Source organism: Humulus lupulus, chromosome 7 (assembly GCF_963169125.1).
Source record: "Humulus lupulus chromosome 7, drHumLupu1.1, whole genome shotgun sequence".
In the NCBI taxonomy this organism is placed as follows: domain Eukaryota; kingdom Viridiplantae; phylum Streptophyta; class Magnoliopsida; order Rosales; family Cannabaceae; genus Humulus; species Humulus lupulus.
The window spans coordinates 13763301-13779863 of record NC_084799.1 but is presented as its reverse complement, the minus strand read 5'-3'; the positions used below and the strand labels follow the sequence as shown (position 1 = coordinate 13779863).

Here is a 16563-nt window from a genome sequence, read left to right as displayed (position 1 = left end):
TCCATAAATTTAAATCCAAATTTGGTCCAGCTACAATGAGTAGGATAGGACTTTAATATATTTATTCGAATTTCAATGAGAACCTACCTACGTACCCACTATCATTTAGTGTTTTCTGACACTGTACCATGACTTTGATTTTAGATATCTGTACATACATGTTTAACTCATTCTCTTACCAAATTCCCGCCCTCATCCCAATTTTTCTCCGCCAGGGGTAGGGAATCCCTACGGTTAACTTAATTATTTTAAAAAAAGTTTAATTAAATTTTTAAGATAAAATTAGTGAATTATATAAATATTAAAAATATTACATAAAATTAATAATTTAAAACACTAAATATTATCACAAATAAAATTTAAAATCTTTAAAAAGTTACTAGTATACCTAAAAAAAAATAAATAAAAAGTTAGGGCCTGTTTGGTATTGTTTTCTGTTTTTTGTTTTCAAAATTGTATTCTCAGGAATGAGAACATAAAACTGTTTTTGTAGTTTTCAAAAAATAAGAAGTGTTTGGTTAATGTTTTCTAAAAACAATTTTTTAGTTTTATTTTTTTTTGAATCTTAAATAAAAAATTAACAAATATATTTACAGAAAGAAAAATATTTTAAAAGTTTGTAATAAATAATTAAATAAAATAATTTGAAAGAAAAAATTATGAAAAATAAGAAGTGAGAAAATTTGAGAACAACAGAAAACAACTTTTTTTTGTTCTAAAAATTTTCTGTTTTTTGTAACTTTGTTTTTAAAAATTGTTTTATAAAAACAATGCCAAACACTCCCCACTTGTTTTCAAAAAACAGTTTTTAGCTTTTAAAAACAAAAAATAATTTTTTAGTTAAGGTGCCAAACACCCTCTTATATTCCCCATTTGGACTAGGATTTCATATCCCATTAAAGGCAGGTACTCGTACCGTTCAAGCAAAATAATAATAATAATAATAATACTGATAATATATTTTTTAAAATACATTATTATTTTGATGGTTCAATTATTAATTAATACATAAATATTTGCACGTGATATATAAACGTGTAAGAAAAATCTACCTAATCCATGTTCAAACACAGGTAGGCCCCACAGTCTCCTTCTCCAAATCTCAAATGTTATCTAATCATCCACACCCAAAATCACACAAAATTCAATCAAAACCCTAAAACTTGAAACTAACTGTAATAAAATAAATCAGAGCAGAATTCTCAGCTCGACCAACCATGGAGATTTCTTCAGTTTCTTTATCAGTACCAACACCTCTTCCTTCTCTACCTTTATCTTCGTCCCGTTCTAGCTTTTGCGTCAACAATGTCAACGGGACCGCTTTCATGACCAGGAAGGTTGATGCGTTGGTTTTAGGTCGAAGCAGAACCCGATTCGGAACTGAGCGAGCTAGAAAGGGTATGACTTGTAATGCTTTGTTTGGTCTTGGCGTGCCTGAGCTCGTCGTTATTGCTGGAGTTGCTGCTTTGGTTTTTGGACCGAAGAAGTTGCCGGAGGTCGGGAAGAGTATTGGAAAGACTGTCAAGAGCTTCCAACAGGTTAGTTTCGTTTTCTTAATTCTGTTTCGTTTCTGTGAAAATTTTGGAAAATCTATGCTCGACTGTTTAAGTAATATATGAAGCTAAGTTGAACTTGAAGAGAGTTCTGCACTTTATTCGAATTAGGATTCAAAATGATAATTGAATGAACGCAAGATGTGAATTTGAATTAAATAAGTGGCGAAGAAAAACGGAGGTTTGAGTACAAAGACAGAGGAAGAGATAGAAACTCAGGGCAAGATTTTGGGTATTTAGTAGCTGTATCATGAGTTAATTGAGTAGAGATTGTTTACAATTCAGTAATGCACCCTAAAGAAAAATTGTTTCCCTTTCCAATCCTTATGTGTTTACTTACTCATTGGAGACATGGGAATCCCTCAGACTTAGTTAAATTGAGCTATTACTGAAGTTGAGGGATGACTTAACTTATGATTTGAGTACAAAGTGATAGAAGAAACATAGGGCAAGATTTTGGGCTTTAAGCTATATTTAGTAGCTGTATTATGGGTTAATTGAGTAGAAATTGTTTAACAGAATGTTTACTATTCAGTTATGCACCGTAAAGAAAAATTGTTTCCCTTTCCAATCCTTATTTGTTTACTTACCCATTTGAGACATAGGAATCCCTCACACTTAGATCAATTGAGCTATTACTGAAATTGTGGGATGACTTAACTTATGATTCCTTCTCATTACTCATCAAATTGTTTCTGATTACTATTCCTTTCATCACAGATTAGTAAACATGGCCTAAGTTTTTTAGTTTAGTGTTTTATTGTCTATGTTTGTTCGATGTCGAATTAAGATTCAAATGGGGTAATTGGTGGGGTGTTACTGATTATAGATTGATATGAATGGTTTGAATTTTTTGTTTGTTTCTGTTTTATCATTGTTACGAGTTTTGTGAACCTTTTTAGTTGTTGTGTTATTTGGTTTTAAGGATATGGATATTAAGAAGCTATAAAAATGAGTAACAAATATATGAAAGAATCTTTCATTAGCCGGATTCATTTCTGTACAAGTGAGCTTAAATACTTATGCTTTACATAACAGAACTACTGTATACTACTAGGAGCTGTAAACTTGTCTAACTTTTACTATTACATTAATAAACTTAACCTAGTAATCTATTGCTTCATAATGAATACACTGAAAAACAAATGATTCCCACATCAGCATTCTGCATATTATTGGTTGCAAATTTTTCCTAGGATTGAGGCCAACTCAAGTGATTGGGTATGTAAGTGTGCGCGGGAGGAGCAGTTCTAATCCCCATCAAATAAAAAAAATTGGCCTAATAATGTATTTTTATTTTGTAAAGAATGGAAGTGGTCATGGATGCTTGGTAAAACAATTAATTTCCATATAAGCATGCTGCATAATCTTGGTTGCAAATTTGGCCCAGGATACGGAGTAAAGTAGTTCCTGATGTATTTTTATTTCGTAAAGGAGGTTATTGGAAGTAGTCATGGACTAAACATTGTAGTAAGGACAAATGAAATACAGAGTTGTTATTTTCAACATGTAAAAAGAACGGCTAGCAGTGGTTACAAAGTCCCCTTCGAACTTTGAAGTATAATATGGAGTTTGAAATTTATGCGAGTGTGAGAAGCCCATGATATTAACCTTCCTCAGATTTAATTTTAATTAAGCAATGGGAGAGAGACTAAGAATGGAGTTATTCGTGCTTCAAATAGAAAGATTTGTGATTGAGGACTGCTATTTTCAACCCAACAAAGAGTGGAGCTAGTGGAAGCCATTGTTTGCTTCAGGTATCTTGTGGAGTTTCAAATTGACCCAGTCTACGAAATTATATGCTGAAAACCTCCTCAATTCAGTCCACTCCTTCTACGTGATGCTCTTCTAGATTTGGTAGAACTTAAGTTTTTTTATTTTTATTTGCTAGAGCAGAACTAAATGTAGGGAAGTGTTGTTATGCTCACCTTTTAGTTGAATGAATCTAGAACATGTATGTAAAACACACGTGGTAAGAGAACTAATTTGATACTCACCTTTGAGTTGACTCATTTAGTTGCTCTCCTTAGCAAATAATTAAGTAAGAGATAGAATAATATATATGTACTCTATGCAATCCCATAAAACATGGTGGAGTGATCAGTTTCCATAAAGTATGCCGGAGGCACCTTTTGAAAATATTTTATCTTATCTAACAAGGGTGAAAGAAAAGAAAGCATAAACTGACGGAAGTTAAATGGTGTTAGCTCTTAGTTTGGCTCTAGGTGTGCATCTGTGGTCATTACTCTCATTTTTTAAATCTTTATGCTTTTTGTCAATTATCTAAAACAGCTAGTGGAACACGCAAAAATATTTGAATAGTCAGTGCTTTTGACAAAGTTCTATATAGTATTTTAACGAATCGATGCTGGCTTAGCTGCTTTTTCCTTCTCCTTAAGAATAGTTTAATTGTCATTAATTGTTACAGGCAGCAAAGGAGTTTGAATCTGAGCTGAAGGGACCCGAGGTGACAGAAGAGGCCCCTGTGGACAAACCTACGGCAGTGATGATTGAAGAAGAGAAACAAGATACCAAGGTCCCCAGCTCAAAAGAGACTGTATGAGATTCTAGGGTTTTAAGTAGTTTTATTTATAAACTATTGTAACACTGTTTTACCATCACCTGATGCATATTATCTCTAATTTTTAGGCAATTTAATAATACCCTTTTCTTTGTTTGGTCAATCTCAAAATGGTAAGTAAAAGCTTGTCTGAGGAGGGTGGCTCTGGAAAATGTCATGGAGAGTGAAGTTAACTACCTTTCTACTATTCACCATGAAACCGACTCAAGTATAAAGCACAAACATGTGTGCATATACATACATATGTCTAAAATATACACATATACAATACATACATAGGGATGAAAGTGACTATAACACTCAGCACAAACATAAAGGCAGCCACCTTTATGTATTGGAAACCAACTAGACGAGCTTAGTCAGCTGAGCTGGTCTTTGGGAGCATCATCTACGTATCACTTACTTGCTCTTACTCAATACTCATCGGTTATGAGCCTATGCGAGGATTTCTTTTTGTTATGGTTTATAGTGCTTCTTTCATTTTTTTATTGTGTGTTTTCAGTTTCATTAATGAGTCGAACTTTTCATTTATTATTATTAAGTTAAGGATATCCAGGTAAAATATAACACATCCAATTATTGAGTGACAAGTATTAATAAGTACTAGGACCACACATATGGTGATATTATAATATAGTCTATGTATCTATGCCATATATTTTAGAAAGTCTATTAGACTTCACCCCCCCTCTAAACAAAATTATAAAATATAAATCATTGCGTGGAATATTTCTTTCTTTTGAGGTGTAGTATTAGTATAGACTCAAAGTTCAGAACCCCTTTTCTCTGTACTCCTTTTCCTTTTTGAGTCACAATTTTTATTTTTCAAAAGTCATGGCTATAAAGGTAAAAAAGGCTATTTATTTAACATGAACAATACGTAAATGCAGCATTGGTAAATTCCTAAAATTGAACATAAATCCTTAATTTCCGGTTATAAATTACAATCAGACACTCCAAAAAAATGAAATATAAAGTTTTTATTTATTTATTTTTTTTATAAAAGTAAAGAGAAAAAAAAAGGTGACGAAACGAGCTTTGATCAGTAATGTACACGCACCCGGCACCACTACTGACTACGGGGTTGGTGGGCCCCACTGGATTTTGGATTTATAGAAAGAGGATTTCCTATGGTGACGTCCACTGGGGAACCATGCACACTCGGCCTCTTTCTACCCACATTTCCTTCCTATTTTGGTACACACCACACCAAGACCAATCCAATTGCGGCGTTTTATTATTTATTGCTTACACATTTTTGTGCAAAAAAAAAAAAAATAGAGATCGAAAAGAACAAAGGCATAACACACACAACACAAGAAACAAAAAGAATGAATAATTATTCAATTAAAAAATTTCCCTTTGAATTTATAATATTATAGAGTGGGATATGTTTAGTAAATATAACAACTCTAGCTATTTATATATTTCAATCCGAAAATAAAAATTATTGAAATGATACTTTTTTTTCCAGGTAGGGTGAAATTCACCAACGAATAATCAGGTGAAAAAAAAATCACCAAGTACCAATCACTTTCACAGTGATCGGTATCTGCTAGTATAGTACGAATGAATTACGTTTACATAATTATCCTTACCTTTTTTACACTTTTTATTAAATGCGAAAGAAATTAGATTTGTAAAACATCTGAATTTAGTAATTTCAAACTCTTTGGTAATCATTTCATATTCCAATATTAAGATTGTAACGGAAAAAAAAAACGTTTCATCAGCACAGTGATAGAAAATAATTAATAATAAAAAAATCTTCTGTAAATACTACAAAACTCAAAATCTTCAAAAATAAAAATACCACAGTCAACAGTATTGTTACAAAGTTGATAAGCACGATACAAAAAGTCAGATGGGGATGTTATGTTTACACTTATAAAAATTTAATACCGAAACTAATTTGTTATATTTCAAATTTAAAAAGTCTATAGAATAATATGTATAATTTTTTTATTTCTTGAATTTTACATGTACACTCAAATAGTTTAATTCAATAACCAATAATTAAATTTTTTACATTTTATGTCAAGATGGATCCTTGTAGAAAAAAAAATATTTAAGTTCATAATATAATGATATTTAATGGTCATTTTCATCATAATATATATATATATATATATATATAATATTACTTCAAATAGTCAATAAGTTTCTTTGTATGTAGTACGAAGACTCAATTTTGTTGTTGATATTTTTTTGGGAGAGTTTCTACAAGAGAAATTATAGGAAATGACCCAAAATAAAGTCATCAAGAAGCTAATGTCCTAATTTTTAAAACTGTAAATAAATGACCATTTTACATTGTTGATTACCTAAATTGCCATTTTTTATAATTTATTTATTTATTTAGGACTGTATGACTTTAATATAGTGGTATATTTATATTAGTTTTGTTTAATTAAGTTTTATTTTAAAGTTATATTGATTTTTTAAGTTTTTTATAGGTTGTTGGTATATTATTTTCCAATTAGTGTATATGTTTTTTGTGGTATGGTATATAATTTTTTTTGTGATATTTAATTTCTATTTTATTATACATAGTGGTATATATAATTTTGTATCATGGTATATACATTTTAATAGTAGTATATAACTTTGTTAGCATAGTATATACATTTTTAAGTAATAATTTTGTAAGTTTTGATGGTATATTATTTTTTAACTCAGTATATATTTTGTGGTATGGTATATCATTCAACAACCCATAAAAAACGAAAAAAAATAAAAATAACTTTAAAATAAAAACTAATTAAACAAAACTAATATACATATATCATAATATTAAAATATTTAGAATAAAATAGTAATTTGTTAAATGGTGTATTTGGTAATATGTGATATTAAATAGATGATTATGCTATTTTACTACAAAATTAAAAACATGGACATTTACTTACTTTCACTAGGGGTGTGCACGGTGTGGTTTGGGCAGTTTGAACACTTTTTAATACACCACACCACAAATGCGGTGTAGTAGCTAGAACACACCATGCGGTGTGATTTCGTTGCACCAAACTGACCAAACCAAACCATTTTTTGCGGTGTGGTTTGGGCGATTTTCCACGGTGTAAGTGTGTTAAAAAATATGTGTGAGATAGAGAGGTGATAGGGAGGAGGCGCAAATGAGATGAGAGAGGAAGGAGTTGTTATCGTATATGATGTGTTAAAGAATAAAGTTATTCCCTAATTTAAGTTGAGTCCTAATTTAAGTGGACTCCTAGTTCTAAATTGGGTTACTAAAAAATAGTATATATGTAAAGTTTAATTTTTTTTTTAACATATTTGTAAGTATACGGTGCAGTGTGGTGCAAACCAAAATTTCACACCGCCAAACCGCGCATCGCACCGCACCGTGCAGTTTAGCTAAGATACAAACCATACCGAACTATTCCACTTTTGACACCGCGGTTTGCAGTATAGTGTGGTGCGGTGCGGTTGGTCGCCGCGGTTTGCTGGTTTAGATGCTCACCCCTAACTTTCACACATCATTAAAAGTCATTTTGCGCCGTAACCCTTTCTACAATTTACCAACAGGAGACCTTTCACCTTTGACAATTTGGCGAAAGAGGTTTAAAACTAATGATAATAAAGATAATACGAAAGGTTTAGGCTTTAGCACATAATTTATTAGATATACTACTTGTTTATTAGAAAAGAAAAGAAAAAATAAATCAGAGTTAATTATGCTATTTTAGCTTATAATAATAATAAAAAAAATATAATAAGTATAAGAATAAGAATGCAGAAGATCCCATTCCCCCTTGTCTTTTAAAACAAACCTCCATGACCCAAGAAGACAGAAGACACTACTCTTTCTCTCACACAAGTCAGTCACAGCTTTAAAAAGCTAATACAGCTGAAAAAGCTCTTCCCCATACTATCATACTCCTCTTTCTTTAACCAAACAAAACACAACTCTCTCTCTCTCGCTCTCTCTCGGAATCCACATCTCTATTTTCGGGTTATCGGGTTCCGGATCTGCCACCCATTTCACCAACAGCCCTTTCTTTCCATCCTCGAACACCACACACACACACACACACACACATATATATATATATATTTATATTTATGTAGACAAACTCAGTTCTCAAATTCTCTTGGGAACCCAAAAGAAACCAATGCTCAATCTCTCTTCTTCTCACGTTTCCCCAACTTAAAGATCCTATTTTTATTATATTTCACTGTACAATAGTTCTTGTACAACAAGTGTTAAACTTCTTCCTGACCCGACGTTATGGCGGGTAATCCGCCTGAGAATCTCGGCGACGATTTCTTAGAACAGATCTTGGCGGGGCAGCAGTCGTATACTGGTGGCGGTGGCGACATGGGTTCCATGCCTATGGTCTTACAGTTGGGTTCCGGCGCCGGAAACGTCTCCGGTGGGTCTGGCCCCGGAGGTGGGTTCAGAGGTGTTGGAATGGGGATGGGTATGCCTCTGGGGTTGAATTTAGAGCAAGGTTTCTTAAGGCATGACAGGTTTAGAGATGAGGTTGAAGTTAACAATACGAATAACAACACTAATAATCTTTCTTCTCCAGTGAACGCTACGTCCGCCATTAATGTAAGTCACTCTGTTTTTTTTTTGTTCTCTTTTTTCATTTGGTGATGTCGTTTTTCCAAAGTATAAAGGGTTTTGGTTAGTTAGTTAGTTTTGAGTTTAGAAAACTTTGTCGTTTTGATAGAGATGTTGTGGGATTTGCTTGCCATATATGGAGAAGTGGGGTGAGAACAATTTTCCCTGAAATTTTTTATTCCTTTGCCGGAAAGTGCTTGGGAAAATTCTCTTATTGTCAGCTTTTCCTCTTTTTTATTTATTTTTATTTTAGTAGAAATTCGAAACCCCAAAATTCTCTCTTTTTTCTCATTTATTTAAGAGGAATTTGGAATCTCATAAAACTTTAAATTTTGTTTATTCTTTATTTTCAATCTCCTCCCCCCGGTCCCGGGGTTAGAATTAAAATCCCGCGTTGGCGAAGGGCATTTTTGTAAATTAAGAGGGAATACAGAGGATAATTTGGTCATTTCGGGGGTTTTGACAGGAGCGAGATTCGGTGCACATGGCGAGTTTGTTCCCAGCCTTTGGGCATTTGCAAAACCAGTCAGTCCGCGCAGCGCCACCGCCTCCGCCACCCCAACTTCACCAGGTTCGCCCATTGATTTAAAATGACTATTCTACCCTCATCTTTAACCTTTTATTACAAAAATTTCCTTAACATGTTTATAATAATATACATAGTTACATATCTTTTAAGTATCTTTCATTTGAATAATATGGACCAAAGAATTTTCTTTTCATATAATTTTCAACAAAGTTGCAAGTTTTTTCTTTCTTGGTACTAAAATTCTCCTTTAGAAGTATCGAAGCAATATAAATTTTGAAAAAAGCAACAAATTATTGGTGTTTAAAAAGGCTCATCTTTTTAATTTGACTATCATTGTTGGTTTAATTAATTATTTATTCTCCTCTATTCGCCAGAAAAAGATTATAAATATAATATGTATTATTTAAATCGACCCAAAAGTAAAGAAGACGAAAAAAAAAAGAGTGAAAACAAAAAAGGTAGTGTCTTAAAATTATTTTTGAAGGGAGTGACGTGAAGGGGGCAAAATTGGTAATTAGCAAGAGTTTTCGTTTTCGAAAGGACCTGGCTTTCTTAAGCTTTGCTTTGGTACAGAATGCTCCGTACACGTGCGAGTTCTCAAAAGTCCAAACGTGCGGAGAGCTTTGCAGTCTCAGGGACCATGTGGTCCTTTTCAGCCCACCTTTATAGTGGTGATCTTTGTCAGTTTTAACTTATGTGTTAATCCTCTCCACACGCGCTCTCTTCAACAAGCCGAGCGTGTCTACAACACGCGCCGGTGGCTTTTAGTTCGGCCGGATGATGTGTCACGGTTGAAGTGATCCAAAATTTGACTATTGAATAATATACATAAATTGAGCGGATTTTGCTGCTGAATTTCTGTTGAGTTTCATTTTCAGTGTTCTAAAATACTTTTTTTTACTCGAAAATAAAATAAAATATTTATTAAATTATAAATATATGGGCTAATTGGGTGCAATAATTGTTTGATTACTTTCTCCAACTTCATATAATTACTCAAAGTAGATTAAAGTTATTGACAAGTTGATATGAATGAATGCTAAGATGAGTAAAGTGTTTTCTTTATTTGTCTTACTTTTGATGTATTTCCTTATCTGCAATGAAGCTTACATAGACTTGTCTAACTCTAAATTTAGTTCTCACCTCATGCTTTACACCACTCCAAAAGAAAGTTGATGCAATTTTAAGCAAAAAAAAGTAGTTTTTTTTTTTTTTTGACTTTTCACGGCGTGAGCTTGTGCAAAATCTGTCATTTTCATTTGGAGAGAAGTGTTAGAATAGAAGATAGAGCTTTGTGCTAGGAAAGTAGGAAAGAGAGAGTTACATGAACCATAAGGTGGTCTTCCACCAAGGATTGTCGGAATCGGCCAATGAATATCCAATTTTGAAGTTTAGGATTGAGATGATGACTTTGGATCACAATTTGGCAGCTTTAATAACTCATATCTTTATTGTAATGATTTGGATAACTAGTGGTTTTTTGTGTTTTTCCTTGTCTGGTATGCTATCAGTTTTTTTGGCTACAGTTCCCATGAATTTGATAGATGCCAGGTTTTAGGGGAAACATTTTTAATTGGCCAGTTGACATTTTAAATTTAGTCTTTCTTAAATGTATATTATATCATATTCGACCTTTCTACAATTGAGTCTAGTCATCGTAACCAATTAATTATGTAAAGTTCTTAATAATTTTATGGCATGTTTCTTTCTATTTGTTCTCTTTTACTCGGTAAATTGACATCGGTTTACTTTACTTTCATCCCGAAACAGTCATATCATGTTCAACCTACAGCTCCACAAGTTGCTCCTGCACCACAACCGCCTACAATGCGCCCTAGGGTTCGAGCAAGACGAGGGCAGGCAACAGATCCACATAGTATTGCTGAGCGGGTAATTATAGTTTTGTTTTTGTACAACTTTAAATATTCTCTGTCAAATGTAATAGTGCAGGAAATCATTTACTCATGATATCCACAAGTTGTGTTGAGCTTGAATCTATTATGTTTGATGAAATGGTTTAGGTTATTAGAGGAGTTCTTTGGTGCTTGACATTTGTCTACAATAGATTATAGAAAAATAAAATAAATAAATTTATCTGCAATAAAAGGAAGTGGAACGAAATACAGAATTTTAGAGTAAATTATGTGTTCACATTTTGAAGTTTAATAAATCTTCAGTACTAAGACATTGAAAGATAATGACACTTCACCTTGAAGACTTGATGTTGTGATTTCTTATGAATGAAAACTCACTTAAATAATTTGGTGATCTTCCAACATTGATACTGCTGTATTTGCTTCTGTATTAAATACATATATGTGTTAATACAATAGCAAAAATCAAGAGTAGACTAGTGTCTTTCATCTTGTTGGGCTGTTTCTTTCTGTTGCTACAACTATCTAATTGTTTTCTTCTTTTCCTTCAGTTGCGCCGGGAAAGAATTGCAGAACGAATGAAGGCTCTGCAGGAATTGGTTCCAAGTTGTAACAAGGTTAGTGTCTGAGAATATTGAAATGAGTCGTTAGCATTGGCACCATATCGGATTTTAAGTTACAAGTTCCATGGTGGTGATCCATAAAAAATCTTGTGCAGACAGATAGGGCAGCTATGCTTGACGAAATTGTAGATTACGTGAAGTTTCTAAGGCTACAAGTAAAGGTATGAATACTCAACATTCGAACTGTTGCATGATCTAGAAAAGATTTGATGTGCTTCATACGTTATTAGATATCTTTCTAGACTAGTTAATCTTCAAATTTTCTTGAACACTGCTAGAATTTTAGCATTATTTATTTGATGCTCTCTTTTCTTAGAAATAATTGATTTTCTTACAAGTAAATATTTTGATGCATTTTCTAACGTCATGTTTTCAGAAACTTGTTTCAAATGCCTACCAATTGTGTAGTAATTTTTCTTCTATAGCCCGTAGAATGTCATTATTATGTGGTAGGTCCCAGTTGCCATTAGAAGTTTATATTTGTATTTTTCTTTATTTTCTATTTGAAGTAGTTACGATGTCAAACCTGAAAATGAGTTTGTCTTCTATAGGAATAATCTCCCATACATAATGAATTCATGATTGGATAGGAAGACCGTGTTTTTGCAATTTGCATGACTCAAACGAACTTGCTTCAGTTTTTAGCTTGATATATTTGTTGGCGTTTTTCGACTGTTGAAACAGGTATTGAGCATGAGTAGACTCGGTGGGGCTGGCGCAGTGGCTCAGCTTGTAGCTGATGTACCCTTATCATCAGTTGAGGTACTATAATCCTTAGATGAGCCTTAACCTAAAAATGCAGGTTACATAACCTTTAAAAAATAAGTATAAAAAACTTTTAATCTGTTACATTCCACAAGACTGGTGAGCTCTATGTTAGCCGTAGTGATGAGAAAACAAGTCATTAGATAAGATTAAAATGTCCCAACATACTATATATAAGGTCTTCTTAAAAGAACTTTGTTTTGACTAGTTGTGTCTTTTTCTTATAATATATTTGTAAAATAAAGGGAGGAGGAATTGAAGGTGGAGACAGTCAAGCAGCTTGGGAGAAGTGGTCGACTGACGGCACAGAACAACAAGTAGCAAAACTGATGGAAGAAGATGTAGGAGCTGCCATGCAGTTCCTTCAGTCCAAGGCACTCTGCATCATGCCCATATCTCTGGCCTCTGCTATTTTCCGAACACACCAACCGGACGGTCCAACTATGGTTAAGCCTGAATCAAACAGCCCCTCATAATGCCCCCAACAGAAAGATGAACTTGCACATGCTCAGTTCCATTACCCTGTGGTTGGTCTATTCTCACTCATAACATTGAGTAATCTGTACTCTAGTTCCCAACTCATACCGAAAGAGACTATCAAGTCAATGTAACTGTTCATTCTCATGTTAGTTTTTGTCAAACGAGGGACTAGAGTTTTCATGGCTAGGAAGAAACAGAAACGGTAAGGCATGTGATATCTTTTTTTGCCTTGGTCAAGTCTATGGAAGGTTTTTTCTTTGTCAAAAGCTCATTTGATTGTCTTCCTCTTCTAATATGAGTGGTGGGGTTTTAGTGGCGATGACCAAAAACATTGGTGGTGGGAGCTCTTCTTTTATTTTTATTTTTTTTCTCTTTCTCTTTTCTGAACTTGGATAATGGGGTGCCGGGGCCATATTTAAAGGAAATAGATGGAACTATGATGTATTTGAAGAAAACTTTAGTGCAAGTTGAAAATAGATAATGGTTGGTTTTTTCCATAAAGCTATTTTGGAAGCTTCTGCTTTTCTTTTATATATGTTTTTATGTGTTTGAATTGATTGGTTTGAATTTGTTGTTTCTTTAAAAGTAAACTTGCCCTTTTTTCAAATTTGGTGAATAATTATACAAGAGAAAGTTATTGGGTGAGAGAAAGTAGAAAATGATGTTTAGCAAAAAGATGGTACTATTTTCACTCGTTTCCACAGGGAAAAAAAAAGGTTGATTAAAGTATAACTTCGAAGATAACATTTTTTCCCCCTCGAGTAAAATATAGTTAATTCAACCATCATTTCTTTTTAGTTTGAAAATGAACTGTTGATACTTAATGTTAAACTAGCTAAAAATAAAAGTGAAAGTGACCCTTTTCTTTTCTGTGTGTGCTCTATTGATGGTACTGAGGGGTACTTGTTTATTGGTCTGTGCTTAAAATTTAGTTTTTTAAAGCTTGGGTTGGGTCTGAAAAACTGACATTTGTGGACGACTTTTATAACTTCTTGCCATGGTTTGTGAACTCAATAAACCAATGGCTATTAATCATATTTTATTCAGATTCTGGTGGAATGATCTGAAAACAAAAATATTGTGAACAAACAAATACGCATGGCTTTGAATATATATTTCTTCTATATAAAAAGTACTTAGATAACAGAACATTTTGATTTTAATTGTCTGTTTTGTTAACTTTAAATGAATATTTTAAATATATTTTTAAAACTAATTAAGAATAGATACTTATTAATTATGTTAATATAAATATAAATTCAAATATTATAAAATATTATTATTATAATAATATTTAATAGAAGAGTACAAATATAATAATTATATTAATCTAAATATAAATTTAAATGTTATAAATTATTATTATTGTAATAATATATAGTAAGATACTAGATATTTAATAATTATATTAATATTAATATAAATTTAAATATTATAATAATATATAATACAAAACTAGATATTTAATACTTATATTAATATACATTTTAAATATTATAAAATATTATTATAATAATACATAATCTTAATTTTATTAAAAAAAATTATCATTTATGTTTAAAAAATTTATCATATTATATATATTGTTAAAAGTTTATAAAGAGGGTTATGGTTTAATTTTTCATTTAATATGTAAACCTAGCTTGTATCTAGTGATTCAGGGTTAATATTTTTATATTTAATTGTAGTTTGTAAACACTTAAACTTAAATAAAATAAAATAAATAATTAATTTTTTTTTGAGATATTTTATATATTTAAATAATAAATAATTAAACAAATTAGAATATTATATTTTTCAGATATTATAATTATTTTAAAATAATAAATGATTAAACAAATTAAAATATAATATTTTTGAGACATTTTACAATGATAATTATTTAAAAATAATAAAGTCATACGTTTTATAAATTAAATAAAATTTAATTAAACTTAAACTTACTTATTAGAATAATATCATATTAAACATATAATATAATCTACTGTGAATTAGCAACAAATTATTTTTTAAAAAAAAAATTAGGAAAAAAAATTTAAATTTAAAATCCACTTATATTATTTAATATTATATTAAATATATAATATATAATATTTTATTGTCACTCCTAAATTTAAAAAAATAAAACAAACATAAATTTAAATAAATAAATTATATAATTTAAAATTTATAAGACATTAATGTAAATTTAATAAAAATAATTAATATATATATATATATATTATAGCTCCGCAAGGCATCATCGGAGACATCGAAGAAACAAATATGAGCATGTGTTAAACGACAAATTTCCAGTCAAACGACAACATTTAACAACCACAACAACTTCATGTCTTCATACATAGAACGACTAGCTCTATATATATGTACATAAAAGAATTCGAATGAATGAAACAATATAATAGTTAAAAAGGGCAATATTAAAGGGAAAAGCTTAATATCAGAACCATAACAAGACAATAAAAATTACTATGAAACATCACATATATCCGCAAAAATTACTCCTAAATTTGGTGAGTTGTGTGAGTAGTGGAACAGAAATGAGATAGGTTAATTATTTTTTTTATAAGGAAAATGAGAAACATAAGAATACTATGAATGAGAAACATAAGAATATTAGTGTGACTACTCTAGTAAAAATATAGGGTAATTAGATATAATAATATATGTTAAACAAAGATCTTTTTCTGTCTTAAACAACAAGGCCACGAAGCCACCTTATATAGGCCATCAAGAAAATGATCTAACTCTGTTATTGGTGAAAAGAAATCAAGACGCTTTTTGGCTCCTTAATTAAAAAATTATTTTTTATTTTTAAAAGTTAAAAATAGTTTTTGAAAACAAGGTTTGGTGTTTGGCATTGTTTTCAGAAAACAATTTTTTAAAAATAAAATTACAAAAAACAAAAAGTTTTGAGAACAAGTAAAAGTTGTTTTCTGTTATTATCAATTTTTTTTTTCTCATATCACTTTTTTAATTATTATTATCTAATATCGTTTATTGTCACATCATTTTCTCTCTCATAAGTTTCTCTCTCTTCACTTTCTCTCACATCACTTTCTCTCTCATTACATTCTATTTCTTTATTTTCTCTCTCATCACTTTCTCTCTCCTTACTTTTTCTCTCTTCTCACTTTCTATCTTTTCATCATTTTCTATCTTCTTATTTTCTCTTGTATCACTTATTATGTCATAATTTTCTCTTTCATCACTTACTATATCCTCACTTTCTCTCTCATCACTTAATATATCATCATTTTCTCTCTCTCACCATTTCCTCTGTTATCATTTTTTCTCTACTCACTTATTTCTCTTCACTTTCTCTTTCATTTTTTTTTGGATCAATTTATCTCTTCTCAATTTTTATTTCTTCAAATTTTATCTCATTACTTTCTCACTTCTTATTTTTCATCATTTTTTCTTTCAAATTATTTTATCTCATTATTTATTACAAACTTTAAAAAGATATTTCTCTTTGTAAATATATTTGTTAATTTTTTATTTAAGATTTAAAAAAAATAAAACTAAAAAATCATTTTTAGAAAATATTAACCAAACAACTTTGTCTTT

General features: G+C 31.0%; 2 protein-coding genes across 3 annotated transcripts; both read left to right on the top strand.

The window, feature by feature from the left end:
- The first annotated feature begins 1068 nt into the window (after nt 1-1068).
- LOC133790741 (sec-independent protein translocase protein TATA, chloroplastic) lies at nt 1069-4237 on the top strand. The gene is made up of 2 exons (XM_062228499.1): nt 1069-1538; nt 3982-4237. The coding sequence occupies exons 1-2, from the start codon at nt 1218-1220 to the stop codon at nt 4114-4116; spliced, it is 456 nt and encodes a 151-aa protein (XP_062084483.1). The 5' UTR covers nt 1069-1217; the 3' UTR covers nt 4117-4237.
- Nucleotides 4238-7911: 3674 nt separating this feature from the next.
- On the top strand, nt 7912-13494 carry LOC133790739 (transcription factor UNE12-like). Of its 2 annotated transcripts, XM_062228496.1 has the most exons (7): nt 7916-8710; nt 9189-9293; nt 11022-11141; nt 11677-11742; nt 11844-11909; nt 12433-12510; nt 12759-13494. In XM_062228496.1, the coding sequence occupies exons 1-7, from the start codon at nt 8384-8386 to the stop codon at nt 12987-12989; spliced, it is 993 nt and encodes a 330-aa protein (XP_062084480.1). In that variant the 5' UTR covers nt 7916-8383; the 3' UTR covers nt 12990-13494. The 2 variants fall into 2 exon arrangements, with proteins under 2 accessions (XP_062084481.1, XP_062084480.1); XM_062228497.1 differs by lacking the exon at nt 9189-9293 and having other exon boundaries at nt 7912-8710.
- Nucleotides 13495-16563: the final 3069 nt, after the last annotated feature.